Source organism: Lissotriton vulgaris, chromosome 1_1 (assembly GCF_964263255.1).
Source record: "Lissotriton vulgaris chromosome 1_1, aLisVul1.2, whole genome shotgun sequence".
NCBI lineage: Eukaryota > Metazoa > Chordata > Amphibia > Caudata > Salamandridae > Lissotriton > Lissotriton vulgaris.
The window spans coordinates 77,367,582-77,383,791 of NC_141685.1; the positions used below are offsets into that span (position 1 = coordinate 77,367,582).

Sequence of the window (16,210 nt, forward strand, 5' to 3'; positions counted from 1 at the left end):
AATGGCTATTTTGGCCAAAGGCTCTCCTTTCTTTATGCATGCTAGTTTTAATTTGTACACAGAATCACAATATTTTTATGTGGTCCCTGTAATGTTAGATGAATCCGTTTTACCCTTTTGATAAGCAACAGATGACGATGAACCATTTTTTCGTCCCTGGTTTTAAATGGATTCGGGATGGAACAGACAATGTGTTGGTTGACTGCCTCAGAAAATAGTTGTTTCCCGCATGCTGCTTTCATGCGACTTAAATCCCTTCAGTCGAAGAGGCGGCTGCATGCCTGCAGATATGGCCAGGTCAGTACTTGGCTGGTTCAGTTCACCAGTGGGGCTAGAATAGAAGCTGTTAAGGGCAGGGGCTTAGCTTCCCATTGGTGCAGCAGGTACAGTGGCACCAGGTCCCAGATGCCTTAAAGACCTACTGAACCCTGATAACTGCTGTTTGTCACAGTTCAAACAGAGGCCTGAGGGGCCCACAGAACAATGATTATTGATATTTCCACAGTCCAAACAGAGGTCAGGTGTCACATTTCCTTTCTTGCCTTAGGGCCCAGGGCACACTGGCTAGGCCACTGGTTAAGGATGTATTGGGGAAGAGGTGGGGAGACAGGAGGATATTTAAGCACATCGACAATTACTTCATGCCTGGGTATTAAAGTATTCATTGCAATTAAGGACTGAAGCAGGAATAGATCTCATAATATAGGGAGGCCTACTTACAAATGCAGCTCGATTAGTGGCTGCCTTTTACCATCTCACTTATTACCTCTCCTAATGTACAGTTATTTTTAGATGCAGATTTAAATCGTGACCTATGAATATGTTTATCTATCTTTAGGTTCCAAATGGCCCATCTTTTCCATATGCAAGTATCAGACAGGTCGGGAACACCTAATGCCGTTGAACTTCATAAAGCCACATTAATCACTGGTCTTGAAATGCAAATGGCAACATTAAGCACGCAGAGGTGTAATCTACGTAATCTCATTATGTACCTTAGTATACAGGTAGTACCACATTATTTGTATAACTGAATTAAATAGGCACACATAATAGTACCGTATTTAAAGGCCCAGTTCAGAATTACAGGGAAGGTGCACTGTCCCAGACTACACAATGGTTAAGTCTTCAGCGGGTGCTGTCATGCCACACAGGGGGAGTACACCAGATTATGCTGGAAAAAGCATGTGGTGCCCCAACGTAGGTACAGTTGTAAACCACCAGTCTGCTTATAAAGTAAAACATCTGGCAGCTATTAAACGAGGTGGCACGTTTCCCCTGCAGGTGGTTGGGGTCTGTCACCATCCTGTCAGGTGGGGATATACATTCAGTGTGCCTCCTAACTGCTTGTTTGCCCTTTCGCCCGTGTCAATAATACAGTGCAGTCCCAAGACAAAAGGTTTTCCATTTGAATGTGGCCATGCCCAATACAAAGGAAAGCATGCCCGCTGAGAATCTCTCCTACGTGATCCACACTACATACAGGGCTATGTAAGTGTCTGCAGCCTCTTCTGTAGAACAAAAGCCAAAATTACCATGGGAAGCAGAAAGAGGGTGCACTCTGATGCTTCATCATGTACTAAGTCTTTGGCGTTCGTCTGTACTAAGCGAGTGACAGAGTTAGTGGAGTGTTTTTTGCCCTCTATGTCACTCTACTTCTAAGCACTACAGCTTGTACAGTGGTTACTGTCATATGCTCACCTACATTATGCTTAATATAAATAGTGCACAATTTCGGCGTTTGTGTCTGCCTAGAACGTGGACCTGATACAAATAGCAGTACCTAAATGGTGGATGGTACAATTCAACAAGAGTCTAGGATACTCCAGCACAGATGACTTTGCATCAACATTACGGGGCATCAGTCTTGATGGCAAGCCAACTTTGTATACATTATTATCAGAGACTATACTTGACTCTTGGATACAACTTTGCAACAGAATTTTATGAATTTTCGTGCAGTTGTATTTATATAATAAAACAACCTACCCACAATAATTGATCTATCTATTCATCTTTTTGGGTTCTGGAGTAGCTACTCGCTGAAAAGCGCTTCAACACTTCATCAGGGGTAGCAAGCGCTATATAAATGCAAAACCTTCCCTCTTCTATCCCTCCACTCTAATTTTCAACCCAACTAACAGACCAACATGTCCAGCTCTGAAATACATTTTATATTTCCCTACACTAATTCACCACTAATCATTTTTGGATCCTGGAGTAGCGTGCTACTCGCAGAAAAAGCGCTTCAAATTGACCCTAACGCACTCCGCTGCTCGCAGAACTCCGCGTTGAGCGGTTTAGTTTTTTTGACACTTTGCGGAGTTCTTCATTGAGAAACAACGCCTAGGCCTAATCTTATTATGAAAATCTAGATTTCAGTCATATGTTAAGAAACAAGTGTGAGTAGAAACCTTTTGGGTGGAAAAAATTTAAGACATTAATATTGTGAATTTTTTGTTAATTAGTTGATGTTTGCAAGTACAAACATTCAGAACACTCATAAGGCTTTTTTGCCCCATGTGAGTTCGCTCATGTCAAGTGAGAAGTAATTTGTAACTAAAACTTTGCTTGCATTTCGAGCACTCATAAGGTTTTACCCCAGAGTGGGATCTCTCATGAAGCATAACACAGTCTTTCAGATTCAAGCTTTTATGGCATAAGGATTATCTTCAGTGTGGAGTTTCTCATGGTGAAATAGCATTTTCCTCTGCAGCTTTTCTGGCATTCAGAGCACTCATAAGGTTTTCATTAGTATGGAGTTGCTTATGGTTAGTGAGGCTGTGCCTATCAAAAAATAGGAATTTCTTGCATTCACAGCATAGGTAATGTTTTTTCCCTGTGTGAGTCTGCTCATGTAGAGTGGGATTGCATTTCAAATTGATGCTTTTCTGGCACTTGGAGCACTGAAGTATTTTTGATGGTGTGTTTTCTTATGGTGCATGTAACCATCACTACCTCTGAATCTTTTCTGATATTTAGAGCACTGATAATGCTTTTCCCCCAGTGTGGCTTCTCACATGTGCAGTGAGCTCATATTTACGGCTGAAACATTTTTGGCATTCGGAGCACTGATAAGGTTTTTCCCCAGTGTGGGTTCTTATATGGTAAGTGAGCTTGGTTTTTTCACTGAAACATTTGTGGCATTCAATGCACTGATAAGGTTTTTCCCCAGTGTGGGTTCTTGTATGCCGAGTGAGTATTCTTTTTTCACTGAAACATTTCTGACATTCAATGCACTGATAAGGTTTTTCCCCAGTGTGGGTTATTCTATGCCGAGTGAGGCAGATTTTTCGACTGAAACATTTGTCGCAATCAGAGCACTGATAAGGTTTTTCCTCAGTGTGGGTTCTTGTATGCCGAGTGAGGCAGCTTTTGTAACTGAAACATTTGTTGCATTCAGTGCACTGATAACTGTTTTCCCCAGTGTGGATTCTTATGTGCTGTGTGAGACCACTTTTTACACTAAATAATTTCTGGCATTCAGAGCACTGATAAGGTTTTTCCCCAGTGTGCCTTCTTATATGCACCGTGAGATGACGTTTTTCACTGAAACATTTCTGGCATTCAGAGCACTGATAAGGTTGTTCCACAGAGTGGGTCATTGCATGTTGAGAAAGACTTTTTTTGTTACAAAACCTTTTCTGGCATTCAGAGCACTGATAAGGTTTTTCCCCAGTGTGGATTCTTGTATGTTCAGTGAGGCTGATTTTTACACTGAAACATTTCTGGCATTCAGAGCACTGAAAAGGTTTCTCCCCAGTGTGGGTTCTTATATGATGAGTGAGACTGTTTTTGTCAATGAAACATTTCTGGCATTCTGAGCACTGATAAGGTTTCTCTCCAGTGTGAGTTCTTCTATGCCGAGTGAGATGGGTTTTGGAATTGAAACATTTCTGGCAATCCGTGCACTGATAAGGTTTTTCCCCAGTGTGGGTTAACACATGTTGAGAAAGACTTTTTTTTTTACAAAACCTTTTCTGGCATTCAGAGCACTGATAAGGTTTTTCCCCAGTGTGGGTTAATACATGTTGAGAAAGACTTTGTTTATTAAAATACCTTTTCTGGCATTCAGAACACTGATAAGGTTTTTCCCCAGTGTGGGTCCTTGTATGTACAGTAAGGTCTCTTTTTACACTGAAATATTTCTGGCATTCAGAGCACTGGTATGGTTTTTCCACAGAGTGGTTTAATACATGTCGAGAAAGACTTTGTTTGTTACAAAACCTTTTCTGGCATTCAGAGCACTGATAAGGTTTTTCCCCAAGGTGGATTCTCATATGCTCAGTGAGATACGATTTACAACTGTAACTTTTTTGGCACACTGAGCACTGAGAGTGGTTTTTCCCAGTGTGCATTCTCTCAAATTCAGTGAGATGAGATTTATGGCTGAATCTTTTTTGGCACAGGTAACTTTTTTCCCCAACTTGGGTTACTTTGATTGAGGCGGGTTTTAACACTGAATTTGTTCTCACAGCCCGTGTTTTTTTTAAGGTTTATTCCTAGAGTTAATATCTCTACATTTAGTTCTCTTGCTTATATGCCACGGTAAGAGTGAACCCGATTTTAGAGTCAGGCTTGTTTAGATAATGTTCAGCATTTATCTCTAAAAGAAATTGTGTGTAATCTTCTTAACACTTGAATTGAGCAAAATATGTCTGGATGCAGCCCTTTAAAACATGTTGAAATGTTTCTAGCAGATAACAGTCTTTTGGTTATAGCTCTCCAGCAGCAACTTATTTTGTGACTGAAGTTTTTCTCAAATCTATTTGTATAGGTTCTTAGCAATGCAGTGATAAGGTGTTAGTCTGATATTTAATGATTAAACTGAGAAGTAAATTTTTGCACTGGCGTAGTGGCAGTAACTGAGAACATTAGAACATGCACAGTAATATTGTGTCTCACCAGTCGCAGAACATCAGTTCCTTTTACCCTTTCTATGTTTGGTGTAAGGTTAAGGATTGTAGTTCTGAAGACGAGGATTTATTTACATTAGCTATAGCGCAACAGTGCTCATTTAATCAATTTTTATATTTAACAGTTTTACATTTCACTCCTGCACAACAGATAATGTTGAGGCGATTTACATAGAATTACAGAACAGTACACAATAAAAAGTAAACAATCTGAGATGGTCATGAACACAATAGACTGGTGAATTTTTAAGGTTTTCGCCAGAGTGAGCAGAGTGGGTCGCGGTGTTGTATCCCGAGGCAGATAGTCTCAAACTTGCGTAACTGGTAAAAACGGTTGTTGAACAAAGGTGATTTTCCAATCTTTTTGTTGTTAGCGTGTCAGCTTCGGAGTCTTCTTTCAGTGTCTTTTCTTTGATGGTCTGTAGAAGAAACCTTTTGTTATATCTTTCTTTTATGCAGTGTGTGCTTCCACTCTGGAATTACATGATGCTTTAGATCATGCGTGCTTCAGATGAACGTTATTCTGTCATGCTGAGGCAATTTGTCTTCCTGATAATATTTCAGATGAGGATGTTGTGATTGGTCTTTCTGGCATTATTTCTGATGCTGTGTGGACAGATATGATTTTGCTCTGGGTTAATGAAATGCAAAATTAGAGACTTCACTTACAGGTATAGTACTTTCCTCAGCTCCCACTTCCTCGCCACACCTAGATTTTGGAAATTGTTTAAATTTAGAATGCTGCATGTCCTTCAGTTTTTCAAAATAAACCTTCTTATGGCACTAACATTCAGATGGCTGGTGCTTAATCTTGCTTTCTTCGTCCGTAATTTCAATCACCTATAGTATTAAAATTAAATAGTTATTACAAATAAATATCCCCCAAAATAATTTACAAGCCATATCAATGCAGAATTTCGAAAGTGTTGAGCTGTTCTTCAGACTGAGCAGAGTGTAGAATGGTAGCCTGAGAGTACTTGGATCTAGGAGTGAGGATTTGTAGAATTTCCAACATTTTATTAAGCTCATGGACTTGTAACATAGAATCCCAAAAGCAGACATTAAAGTCATATGGACTGGCACCAAAAAGATATTTAAAATAGAATACTATTAATTAATTTTAATGTAGATTTCTAGGATGGGAATTTCCCCTCCACGGACAACAGGCATTTTTCTCTGCCCTGAGTTACCACCTACTTGCATCTGGTATCCTGACTTTTGAGCTCTGGCCTCTGCCACACTCAAATCTATTGTGTGCTGCGAGGACTATGCCTAGACCTATCCCTCAACTATGGTCCAGAGTATGAATCATGGGCAATGAAATTAAGGAGTACTTTCATGTGTTCATTTTATTCCACCTGATTATCAGTTGTTGGGCTTTTCTGCACCTGGATTTACCGCGTGCAGAAAAACAGGACACAATTTTTTTCCAGGTTTCAAAAGGAGAGGGTACCCCACTTTCACCAGGGAACAGGGTAGGAAGACAGTTAGTCAAGAGGGGGAATCCCTGGAGTCTACTGATCAACCAATGACTACTAACCTTTCTTGTTAGAGAAAAAGGTCACACAGTACAATATGTATTTAAGGAATATAAAAACGGGTTTCCACAAAGAAATAGAATCGTTAACAATCTGTTTTTATTAAAAAAACAATCAATCAAGCAATAAAAAGCAAAGCAAATTCATACAATTTTACAATACAGTTTAAAATCCAAGGAAAAATACCTTGGAGGGATAAAAATTAAATACAAAACAGTGTTACACAGACACAATAGTGTTATACAGACACAATATTACAATATACGATAAGTAGAGACATATCTAAAACATATTGACAATGGATAGACGACAAACTGAACTACATATAGTCACAAAACCCCTTGTATCAATGTGGCTCCCAGATATCTCTGCCACTGAATGTAACCAGATCCAATGGCCTGAACCAATTCAACTACTATAAAGCTTTAGTGGAAAAGTAAGGTACCCATCTAAAGTTTTACCCGGCCCTGACTGGATTCTTTTAAACAAAAAACAATGCGTCGACGCGTTTCGGTGCTGTACAATTGATTCTGTGGCACCTTCCTCAGGACTTCTCTTGCTGGGGTTTCAAGGAACGGATGGTTACACCGTATCTGTAGGTATATTGGGAGAAATGTACGGAGTCAATTGTCGTACATGATACCGGTTTCTCTTTCTCTTGAATCAGTAAGTATTAGCTTCTCTTATCTCAGATGCATGTTACTGCTTTACTCACTATGGATTAAATCCCAATATCGCCTGACAATTCCTATCTCCTGGTTGTTAGATGGTTACTCAATGAATGCACATTCGATTACTCGTAGTATGTTAAACAGGTACATCAGATAACGCAATTTTGTTTGCATTGTACATTGCTATTACTACAAGACCCTATCACATTTACAGTGAAATTATTAGGCAGCTAGCATAACATTCCCTCCGAGTCGTTTTCAGTGTGGAAAACCTGTTTATCTTTACTTTAAACTAAGGGGGGATTCTACTGCAAGGGTCCTGAAAAAGGTAGATAAAGTATAGTCTCACCCTCAAATAGTGTAGGAGACGTTCCAGAATGGGGTCTGCTTTGTATCACACTTAAATTCTGCAGGCTTTACTGTGGATGTTTCCTGTCAAATATTATCCTACTATTAAAGATGGGGTCTCTTACATTTTATCAACTAAACAGATCTATACGTTGTCATAGTTACCTCTCTCCTGACCTAGGAGCTCCTTCTCTTGGGGTGTCTTCCTTTAATATTGTCAGGCGTTTTCACTATTTTCGTATATCTATAGGGGTAATGTACATCGTATATTTACTGTGTCTTGCCTATATGCCTGTGTCTCATCTAAGGATTCATATTACTATATCTTACCTCTTAGAGTATTAAAACATTCTTTGAACGGGCATAAAATGTCGCCGGTATTTCCAAGAACTGGATATGTTCTGTTGGACAAAGACAAATACGAAGCAGTCGTTACTACTTATGCTTCAGGTATTTCATGATTTTCTACTGCTAGACTTGTTACTGTACAAGGGCACTACCTCCACTTATTTTATGCTGCTCTCCTGCATTTGCTGCTGTTGTTCACCCTTATTTGTTGGCCCAACAAACATGTAAAGGGCTTGCATTACTGTATGTTACTACTATTATCTGAAGAAATCTGACTGGCTTCCATGGGGTCACATCTTAGTTCTAATTCCCCCACACGAGATCAGTGGTAAGTGATGAAACTACTCCCTCCCCTATAGCGTTTAGCGGTGTAGGGGTTAGGGTGTTGGAGAGTTCACTTTCCTAATTCCCACTACAACCCTTTACTCCTGTGGTTTAAACTAACATCTAGGTAACATCCCTTGGGATAGAACCCCCTCTTTAGGACATGTGGGCTGGGGAGTCACTTACCAGGATTACGCTGTGATCGCGCTTCTGCCTCGTTCCCTCACTCGTTCTAGTGTGTGATGTGTGGTGCCTGTATTTATATGTATTCCTGATTATCAAAGTGCTCACACCTGTCTAAACGCGCGACGGATAGGCGCTTCAATAAACGGAGCTCCTGTGGGCGCCATCTTTGAGTGGTGATGCAAAGCGAGGTTTATAACGTATGGCCTCCTAACGTATTATTTATATATATACCAGCACAACGCCCGTCCCGTGCGTTCATTTAATTTTCGGATGCTGTGAGGTTACGCACAGCGAGTGTTTATTTAGTTTGCGTAAACGGGCCGCCCTAGCATCCAAGTTGGTTATGGGCGCCATATTGTAATGGTGATTTGAGGACCAGGATGGAACGCACGGGACGCTCCATCCTGGTCCTCAAATCACCATTACAATATGGCGCCCATAACCAACTTGGATGCTAGGGCGGCCCGTTTACGCAAACTAAATAAACACTCGCTGTGCGTAACCTCACAGCATCCGAAAATTAAATGAACGCACGGGACGGGCGTTGTGCAGCGTAATCCTGGTAAGTGACTCCCCAGCCCACATGTCCTAAAGAGGGGGTTCTATCCCAAGGGATGTTACCTAGATGTTAGTTTAAACCACAGGAGTAAAGGGTTGTAGTGGGAATTAGGAAAGTGAACTCTCCAACACCCTAACCCCTACACCGCTAAACGCTATAGGGGAGGGAGTAGTTTCATCACTTACCACTGATCTCGTGTGGGGGAATTAGAACTAAGATGTGACCCCATGGAAGCCAGTCAGATTTCTTCAGATAATAGTAGTAACATACAGTAATGCAAGCCCTTTACATGTTTGTTGGGCCAACAAATAAGGGTGAACAACAGCAGCAAATGCAGGAGAGCAGCATAAAAGAAGTGGAGGTAGTGCCCTTGTACAGTAACAAGTCTAGCAGTAGAAAATCATGAAATACCTGAAGCATAAGTAGTAACGACTGCTTCGTATTTGTCTTTGTCCAACAGAACATATCCAGTTCTTGGAAATACCGGCGACATTTTATGCCCGTCCAAAGAATGTTTTAATACTCTAAGAGGTAAGATATAGTAATATGAAGCCTTAGATGAGACACAGGCATATAGGCAAGACACAGTAAATATACGATGTACATTACCCCTATAGATATACGAAAATAGTGAAAACGTCTGACAATATTAAAGGAAGACACCCCAAGAGAAGGAGCTCCTAGGTCAGGAGAGCGGTAACTATGACAACGTATAGATCTGTTTAGTTGATAAAATGTAAGAGACCCCATCTTTAATAGTAGGATATTATTTGACAGGAACATCCACAGTAAAGCCTGCAGAATTTAAGTGTGATACAAAGCAGACCCCATTCTGGAACGTCTCCTACACTATTTGAGGGTGAGACTATACTTTATCTACCTTTTTCAGGACCCTTGCAGTAGAATCCCCCCTTAGTTTAAAGTAAAGAAAAACAGGTTTTCCACACTGAAAACGACTCGGAGGGAATGTTATGCTAGCTGCCGAATAATTTCACTGTAAATGTGATAGGGTCTTGTAGTAATAGCAATGTACAATGCAAACAAAATTGCGTTATCTGATGTACCTGTTTAACATACTACGAGTAATCGAATGTGCATTCATTGAGTAACCATCTAACAACCAGGAGATAGGAATTGTCAGGCGATATTGGGATTTAATCCATAGTGAGTAAAGCAGTAACATGCATCTGAGATAAGAGAAGCTAATACTTACTGATTCAAGAGAAAGAGAAACAGGTATCATGTACGACAATTGACTCCGTACATTTCTCCCAATATACCTACAGATACGGTGTAACCATCCGTTCCTTGAAACCCCAGCAAGAGAAGTCCTGAGGAAGGTGCCACAGAATAAATTGTACAGCACCGAAACGCGTCGACGCATTGTTTTTTGTTTAAAAGAATCCAGTCAGGGCCGGGTAAAACTTTAGATGGGTACCTTACTTTTCCACTAAAGCTTTATAGTAGTTGAATTGGTTCAGGCCATTGGATCTGGTTACATTCAGTGGCAGAGATATCTGGAAGCCACATTGATACAAGGGGTTTTGTGACTATATGTAGTTCAGTTTGTCGTCTATCCATTGTCAATATGTTTTAGATATGTCTCTACTTATCGTATATTGTAATATTGTGTCTGTATAACACTATTGTGTCTGTGTAACACTGTTTTGTATTTTTATCCCTCCAAGGTATTTTTCCTTGGATTTTAAACTGTATTGTATTGTATTGTATTATATTGTATGTTGGATTTATATAGCGCTTATAACCCAGGGGTCTCTAAGCGCTTGCCTTGGGAACCCGTCCTGGCTTTTCCCTGTGAGATAGCCCCTACAGGGCATCCCCAAGGTGAAAGCCAGGCATCCCGCCGCGGGGGGCCGTTGTGGAGATTAAGCAAGCTTAATGCCCAGAGTTGCAGAGTGTGAACCCATGATTAGGTCAGGCACCGAAGCGAGAATTATCGAGTCCGTGGACATTTGAGCTCAAGACCCTGCCGCGTCGGGAATAGAACCCTGGTCCCGGGTCTGACCTCTGCTTCAGGGTCTGCCTGCTCTAACCAGTGAGCCACACTTCTCCACTTCTGTATTGTAAAATTGTATGAATTTGCTTTGCTTTTTATTGCTTGATTGATTGGTTGTTTAATAAAAACAGATTGTTAACGATTCTATTTCTTTGTGGAAACCCGTTTTTATATTCCTTAAATACATATTGTACTGTGTGACCTTTTTCTCTAACAAGAAAGGTTAGTAGTCATCGGTTGATCAGTAGACTCCAGGGATTCCCCCTCTTGACTAACACAATTTTTTTCCAGACAGAAAAATTAGACTGAAAAGACCCACAAGACTCTGGGTGCAGCAGAAGCGGCCAAGACGTATGCTGGTTTTTTACTAACTGGGGGAAACATACAATTCTTCCCTCTGTTAGAAAATGCTTTCCTCTTCCCTCCCCTGCTTCACCCATCTACCCCCAACCAACCACATGTTTATATCTACCACCTGCTTAAAAAAAGTGGTAAATAAAAGCAGAAAAACAATATGTAATAGTGAATGGCATGTAGTTTGACAGGCAGAAGAATCTGTTCCCCGTGGCAACTTCCCAGTCCATGGCGTCAAACTTTTAACTGCATGTTACTGGGATAAATCTACCACAAAACAATTACATGAGATTTTTCTGCCACCCCAGTACTGTGCAACTTCTAACAAGGGACTATGAGAGATCTTGGACCGGTCCTGTGACCTGGAGGGTCACACCAAGTGTGCCCTCATTAAGGGCAGAGGACTGTCATGGGTTTAACAGCTAGAGCGGTAGTGGAAATGCACCCTGTTGTAAGGATCAATAGCCGGATGAGATATTTGCATCATGGTCAGTGGAGTGGCTTTCTATTTATTTATTTGTTGAGTTTATAAAGCGCGTCAGCTACCCGCAAGGGTTTCCCGGCGCTAAAAGGCAGAAGCAGCAAGAACTATCCAGTAAGATGTTATTGGTTAAAGAGCCAGGTTTTCACAGCTCTGCAAAAGCGAGCGTGACAGTTCTCCATACGGATGTCCAGAGGAAGGGAGTTCCAGAGTCTTGGTCCCAAGTTTGCAAAGGAACTGCCACCCATTCTGGAAAGTCTGTACTTAGGTACGCAGAATAAATATTGAGAAGAGGAACGGAGAGAGCGAGAGGGGGTATAGAGTTTGACTAAGGACTGAAGGTACAAGAGGGCTACCCCAGCCTTGATCTTGTGCATGTAGCTCAAAGCCTTGAACTTTACACGACTTTCAAATCGGAGTCAATGGAGCTCCTTTAAGCGTTCTGTGATGTGATCAGTTTTTGGGCAGCCACAAAGGAGCCCTGCGGTGGCGTTTTGGACTAATTGGAGACATCGCGTGACCGCCCTGGCGGACCACAGGTAGAGCACGTTGCCGTAGTCGACCTGGAGGTCACTAAGGCATCGACAACGGATCTCTGGGTGTTAGATGGTAGCATCCAAAAGATTTTTCTCGGCCACCGCAAAATGGTGAAACAGATGGCTGCCACTTTGTTTGCCTGATCTTTCATGGATAAGCCATTGTCGATGGTCACACCAAGATTACGCACATGTTTGGACGGAAAAGGTAAGGAACCTATGGCAGACGGCAAATGTCTCGGGCTCCAGAGGTCAGGTTTGTTCCCAAGTACCAGAACCTCGGTCTTACCGCCATTTCATTTGAGCAGGTTGCGATTCATCCAGCTGGATATTTTGCTGAGACCTGCTTACAGGGGGGAGGTAGAGGTTGGGTCAACTTGGTATAAAGAGAAGACGATTTGAGAGTCATCAGCGTAAGTGAATACATTCAAGCCGGAATGTTGTGCAATGTGAGCCAGGGGGGGGTAACATAAAGATTAAAAGGGAGAGGACTAAGTATTGAACCCTGTGGCACACCATATGGAGAAGAATACATTTTAGAAGTGGAGGAGTGGGAAAAAATTTGAAAGGTCCGGTCCATCAGGAAAGATATAAGCCAATCCAAGGCTTTTCCACCGATGCCAGTGGCCGCAAGGGAACTGAGGAGGATACTGTGAGATACAGTATCGAAAGCTGCACTGAGATCAAGCAATATCAGTGCAACTGTTTCACCTCGATCCAATAGCAGGCGGAGATTTTCTGTAACGCCAAGGAGGGTGGTCTCGGTGGAGAATCCCGGACGGAAACCGGACTGAGAGGGATGTAATAAATTATTTGTTGCCCCAAACTGGGGCTGGTGCAGGTAGATCTGCCTCTCTAAGATTTTGGAAAATGTAGGAAATAAAGAAATAGGGCGGAAGTTAGAGGAAACGTTGGGGTCAGCAGTAGGTTTTTTCAATAGCGGGGTGACCATTGCGTGCTTCCAGGGACTGGGAACAACAGCAGTGTTGAGCGAGTGATTAAGCAAAGTACAGATCGTCAAGAGCTGGGGGGAATCCAGAGAGCGCAGTATTGGGACGGGCAAAGGATCAATCGAAGAGAGCCTGACATAACTTTGCTCAGGATCTCCAGAAGGGTAGATGGGTGGAGATAAGGCAAGGACTGGAGTGAATCAGAGGACGGCACAGACGAGTCAACAACCTCCCCGGTATCAAAAAGCGAGTTCACCGAGGTTTTGCTGTCTCTTTGGGCAGAAATGTCCTGGTAAATATTCTCAATTTTAGAGATGAAGTACTGAGCAAGTTCATTGCATTTACTGCTTGATAGAGGGGGAAGGGTAGCCGTGGTCTGAGAACCAGCGAGGTCTTTAACCACACTGAACAGTATTTTAGATTTATTAACGGCTTCAGAGATAATTCTGTTGACATAGTTAGCCCGCGTCGAGGCACGGCTTTGTGGTAGCGCTTCAACTCAGTTTTATAGATGAGGCCAGCTGAGGGGGAGTAGTCCCTTCTCCAGACGCGTTCCAATTTTTTACATCAGGATTTGTCAGTTTGAAGCGTCTCGTTATACCACGGGGCAGGTGTTTTGTGAATTGTCATTTTCTTATGAGCAAGAGGAAGACAGGTGTCAATGGCTTTCTGGAGCCAGGAGTTCACGGCACTGGCCGCGGTTTCCATATCAGCCAGGTTCGGTAGACTGGTGGGCAGGTGATCGGCCAGAGCATTGTTGAGAGCAACAATGTCTAATTTTTTCTAGTCTCTCTTTCTGACACTCGCTGGGGCTATACATTTAGGCAATACTACAGTGATAGCAACGGTAAACTTGAATAAATAATGATCAGACCAGAGGACAGGTAAAGCTGAGGAACAATATAACTGAGGAATATTGGAAAAGATAGGGTCAAGAAAGTGACCACACCTATGGGTGGGTCCCTTATTATGTATAATAAGATTCATAGAAGCGAGGTCAGCAATAAGATTGCAGGCCACGCTGTTTTTTGGGTCCTCCAAATGCATGTTGAGATCGCCAACAACCAAAAAGTTGCTGGACGCTGGGAGAACCAAAGCTATGTAATCCGAAAGCTGGGCCAGCCAGGAAGTAGCCGTGCCCGGGGGATGGTATACTAACAAGCCAGTAAGAGTGGTCTTGGGATGCAGAGCAAGCTTAAAATATTCTACTGACACACCCATGTAATGCTCCATTTCTATACCTGTGCCCAGACTTTGCAATAACATCAAGTGAATGTTTAGGGTGTTGGTGTGCGTAGCATAAATGCAATGTGAGAGTGCGACAGAGTAAACTGCATCATCTGCCTGCCAGTTGTGTATACAAGTGGGACCATATATCCCTCTTTTATACCCTAGTTCAAAGTCCTGTGTTACCAAGGAATAATGTGCTCTACAAAGTACTCAGGTGCCTGCTGTGCCACCAGGGATGGTGTCAGCCTGACAGTTTATCTAAGTTGAGGGGACATCACCTGCAGGCTGAATTACTTAATGGAGAAGCTGTGTACCTGTCCTGAAGAGCCTAGAAGTCTGCCTAGAAGCCTGCCTGTCTGGTGAGAAAGGGAAGGGAGTTTGACTATCCAGCAGGAGGACAAGGCTGTCCTGAAAGAAGCAAGGTCCAACACATCCAGTTATCTGTAGGGCGAGCCGGAAATCCATCCAGCAGGACCAGCTAGTCTGAGGGACCCCACCCCACCAAGACTCTCCCAACAGTTCAAGGCAGAAAATAAAACTCTACGAAAACATGATTGTTGAGGCCCAGTTGGACGATTGTGTGCTGCCAACTGTCCCGTTCAAGGTTGCATTTTCCAAATTCCTAACACAACAGAGTCTGAATCTACTGACTTCCTGGAGAGCCTCTGTAGGGCTTTTAGCTGCTGAATTTCTGACTACTCTGTGTCAGAGGCCCATGAGGGACTACAACTACTCCAGTGTCGAACACCCTGTCTGAGCTTACGCCTGTGATCCAGCCGCCCACAATGTGGGCTCAATTGCTGATGGTCGGGCCTCCAGAGGGGGCTGCACTTACAGACAGGCCAGGTGTGACTGCTACCTTGGGACTGCTGATCTTCAGGCAACTGCAAAGAAAAGACAGAGTGGGTGCCCTACTGAATGCAGCACTATATACAGGACAAAAGCGCTCCACAAAAGCCTGCTGGTGGGCCTTTGCTCTCTCAAGTCTTCGGGCGTGTCATTCAAGTGTCCGGAAACAGGAAAGAGACCCAGACAAGACTGACTCATCCTGTGAAAGAGTAAGACATTTACGACAGAGCATACACACATTGGGGCGTCTGGAGTGACAGAACTGACCCTATACTATATTCATGATACTCCTAAATGCCCCTAGAGGGGAAGAGGGGATCAGAACCGGACGCACCTGTCTGCAGCACATGGTAGTCTGGCATGCCTGCACTATCTTTTCACCCAGACTGTCCATAAAGATGATTTTAGAGCCGCTACGCACATAGCAGGGGGAATCTCAGACCATTCGCTGGTGGAGGTGCAACTTGTTGGTCCGGTTGTGGACTTCATGCTACCCCCAAGGGTTGATCCGTGATATTTGAAAAGACAAGACGTTCAAAGCTTGTATGAGCAGACTTCGATTTTAGGGAGAACGGGCGGCCTGTTGAATCAGCTTGCGTGCTATAGGATGAATTCAATCCAGGACACTGACAACAAGGGGGCGGAAGTACTGGGAGAGACTTCCTGAAAGACCTGACCCTGACAATGCTAACGAATGAGGACCGAGACGCACTAGACCAAGACCTGACAGTAGACTAAATAAATAAGACAATAGGAACCTTGCAAACAGGGCACGCGACGGGGCCTAATGATCTCCCCATAGATTTATATAAAAGCATGAAGGATAAAATCAGGGAGGTTTCAGACTGCCTGAAAATAAGGGTGTCTCCCAGAGGACCAAAGAATGTCTGAGGTGGTGGTCAT

General features: G+C 42.8%; 2 protein-coding genes across 2 annotated transcripts in view; one reads left to right on the forward strand and one right to left on the reverse strand.

The window, feature by feature from the left end:
• The window catches only part of LOC147737401 (uncharacterized), a gene marked incomplete at its 5' end in the record, with an annotated part of 249,200 nt that overhangs the window by 65,572 nt on the left and 167,418 nt on the right, over positions 1 to 16,210 (forward strand). The gene's annotated exons all lie outside the window — the stretch shown is intronic.
• LOC147737402 (uncharacterized) lies at positions 2,883 to 4,477 on the reverse strand. The gene has a single exon (XM_086928427.1). The coding sequence runs from the start codon at positions 4,356 to 4,358 to the stop codon at positions 2,979 to 2,981; it is 1,380 nt and encodes a 459-aa protein (XP_086784553.1). The 5' UTR covers positions 4,359 to 4,477; the 3' UTR covers positions 2,883 to 2,978.

Bases quoted from the DNA above. Each gene is read 5' to 3' on its own strand.
- LOC147737402 (XM_086928427.1), bottom strand. From the start codon at position 4,358: ATGCACACTGGGAAAAACCACTCTCAGTGCTCAGTGTGCCAAAAAAGT.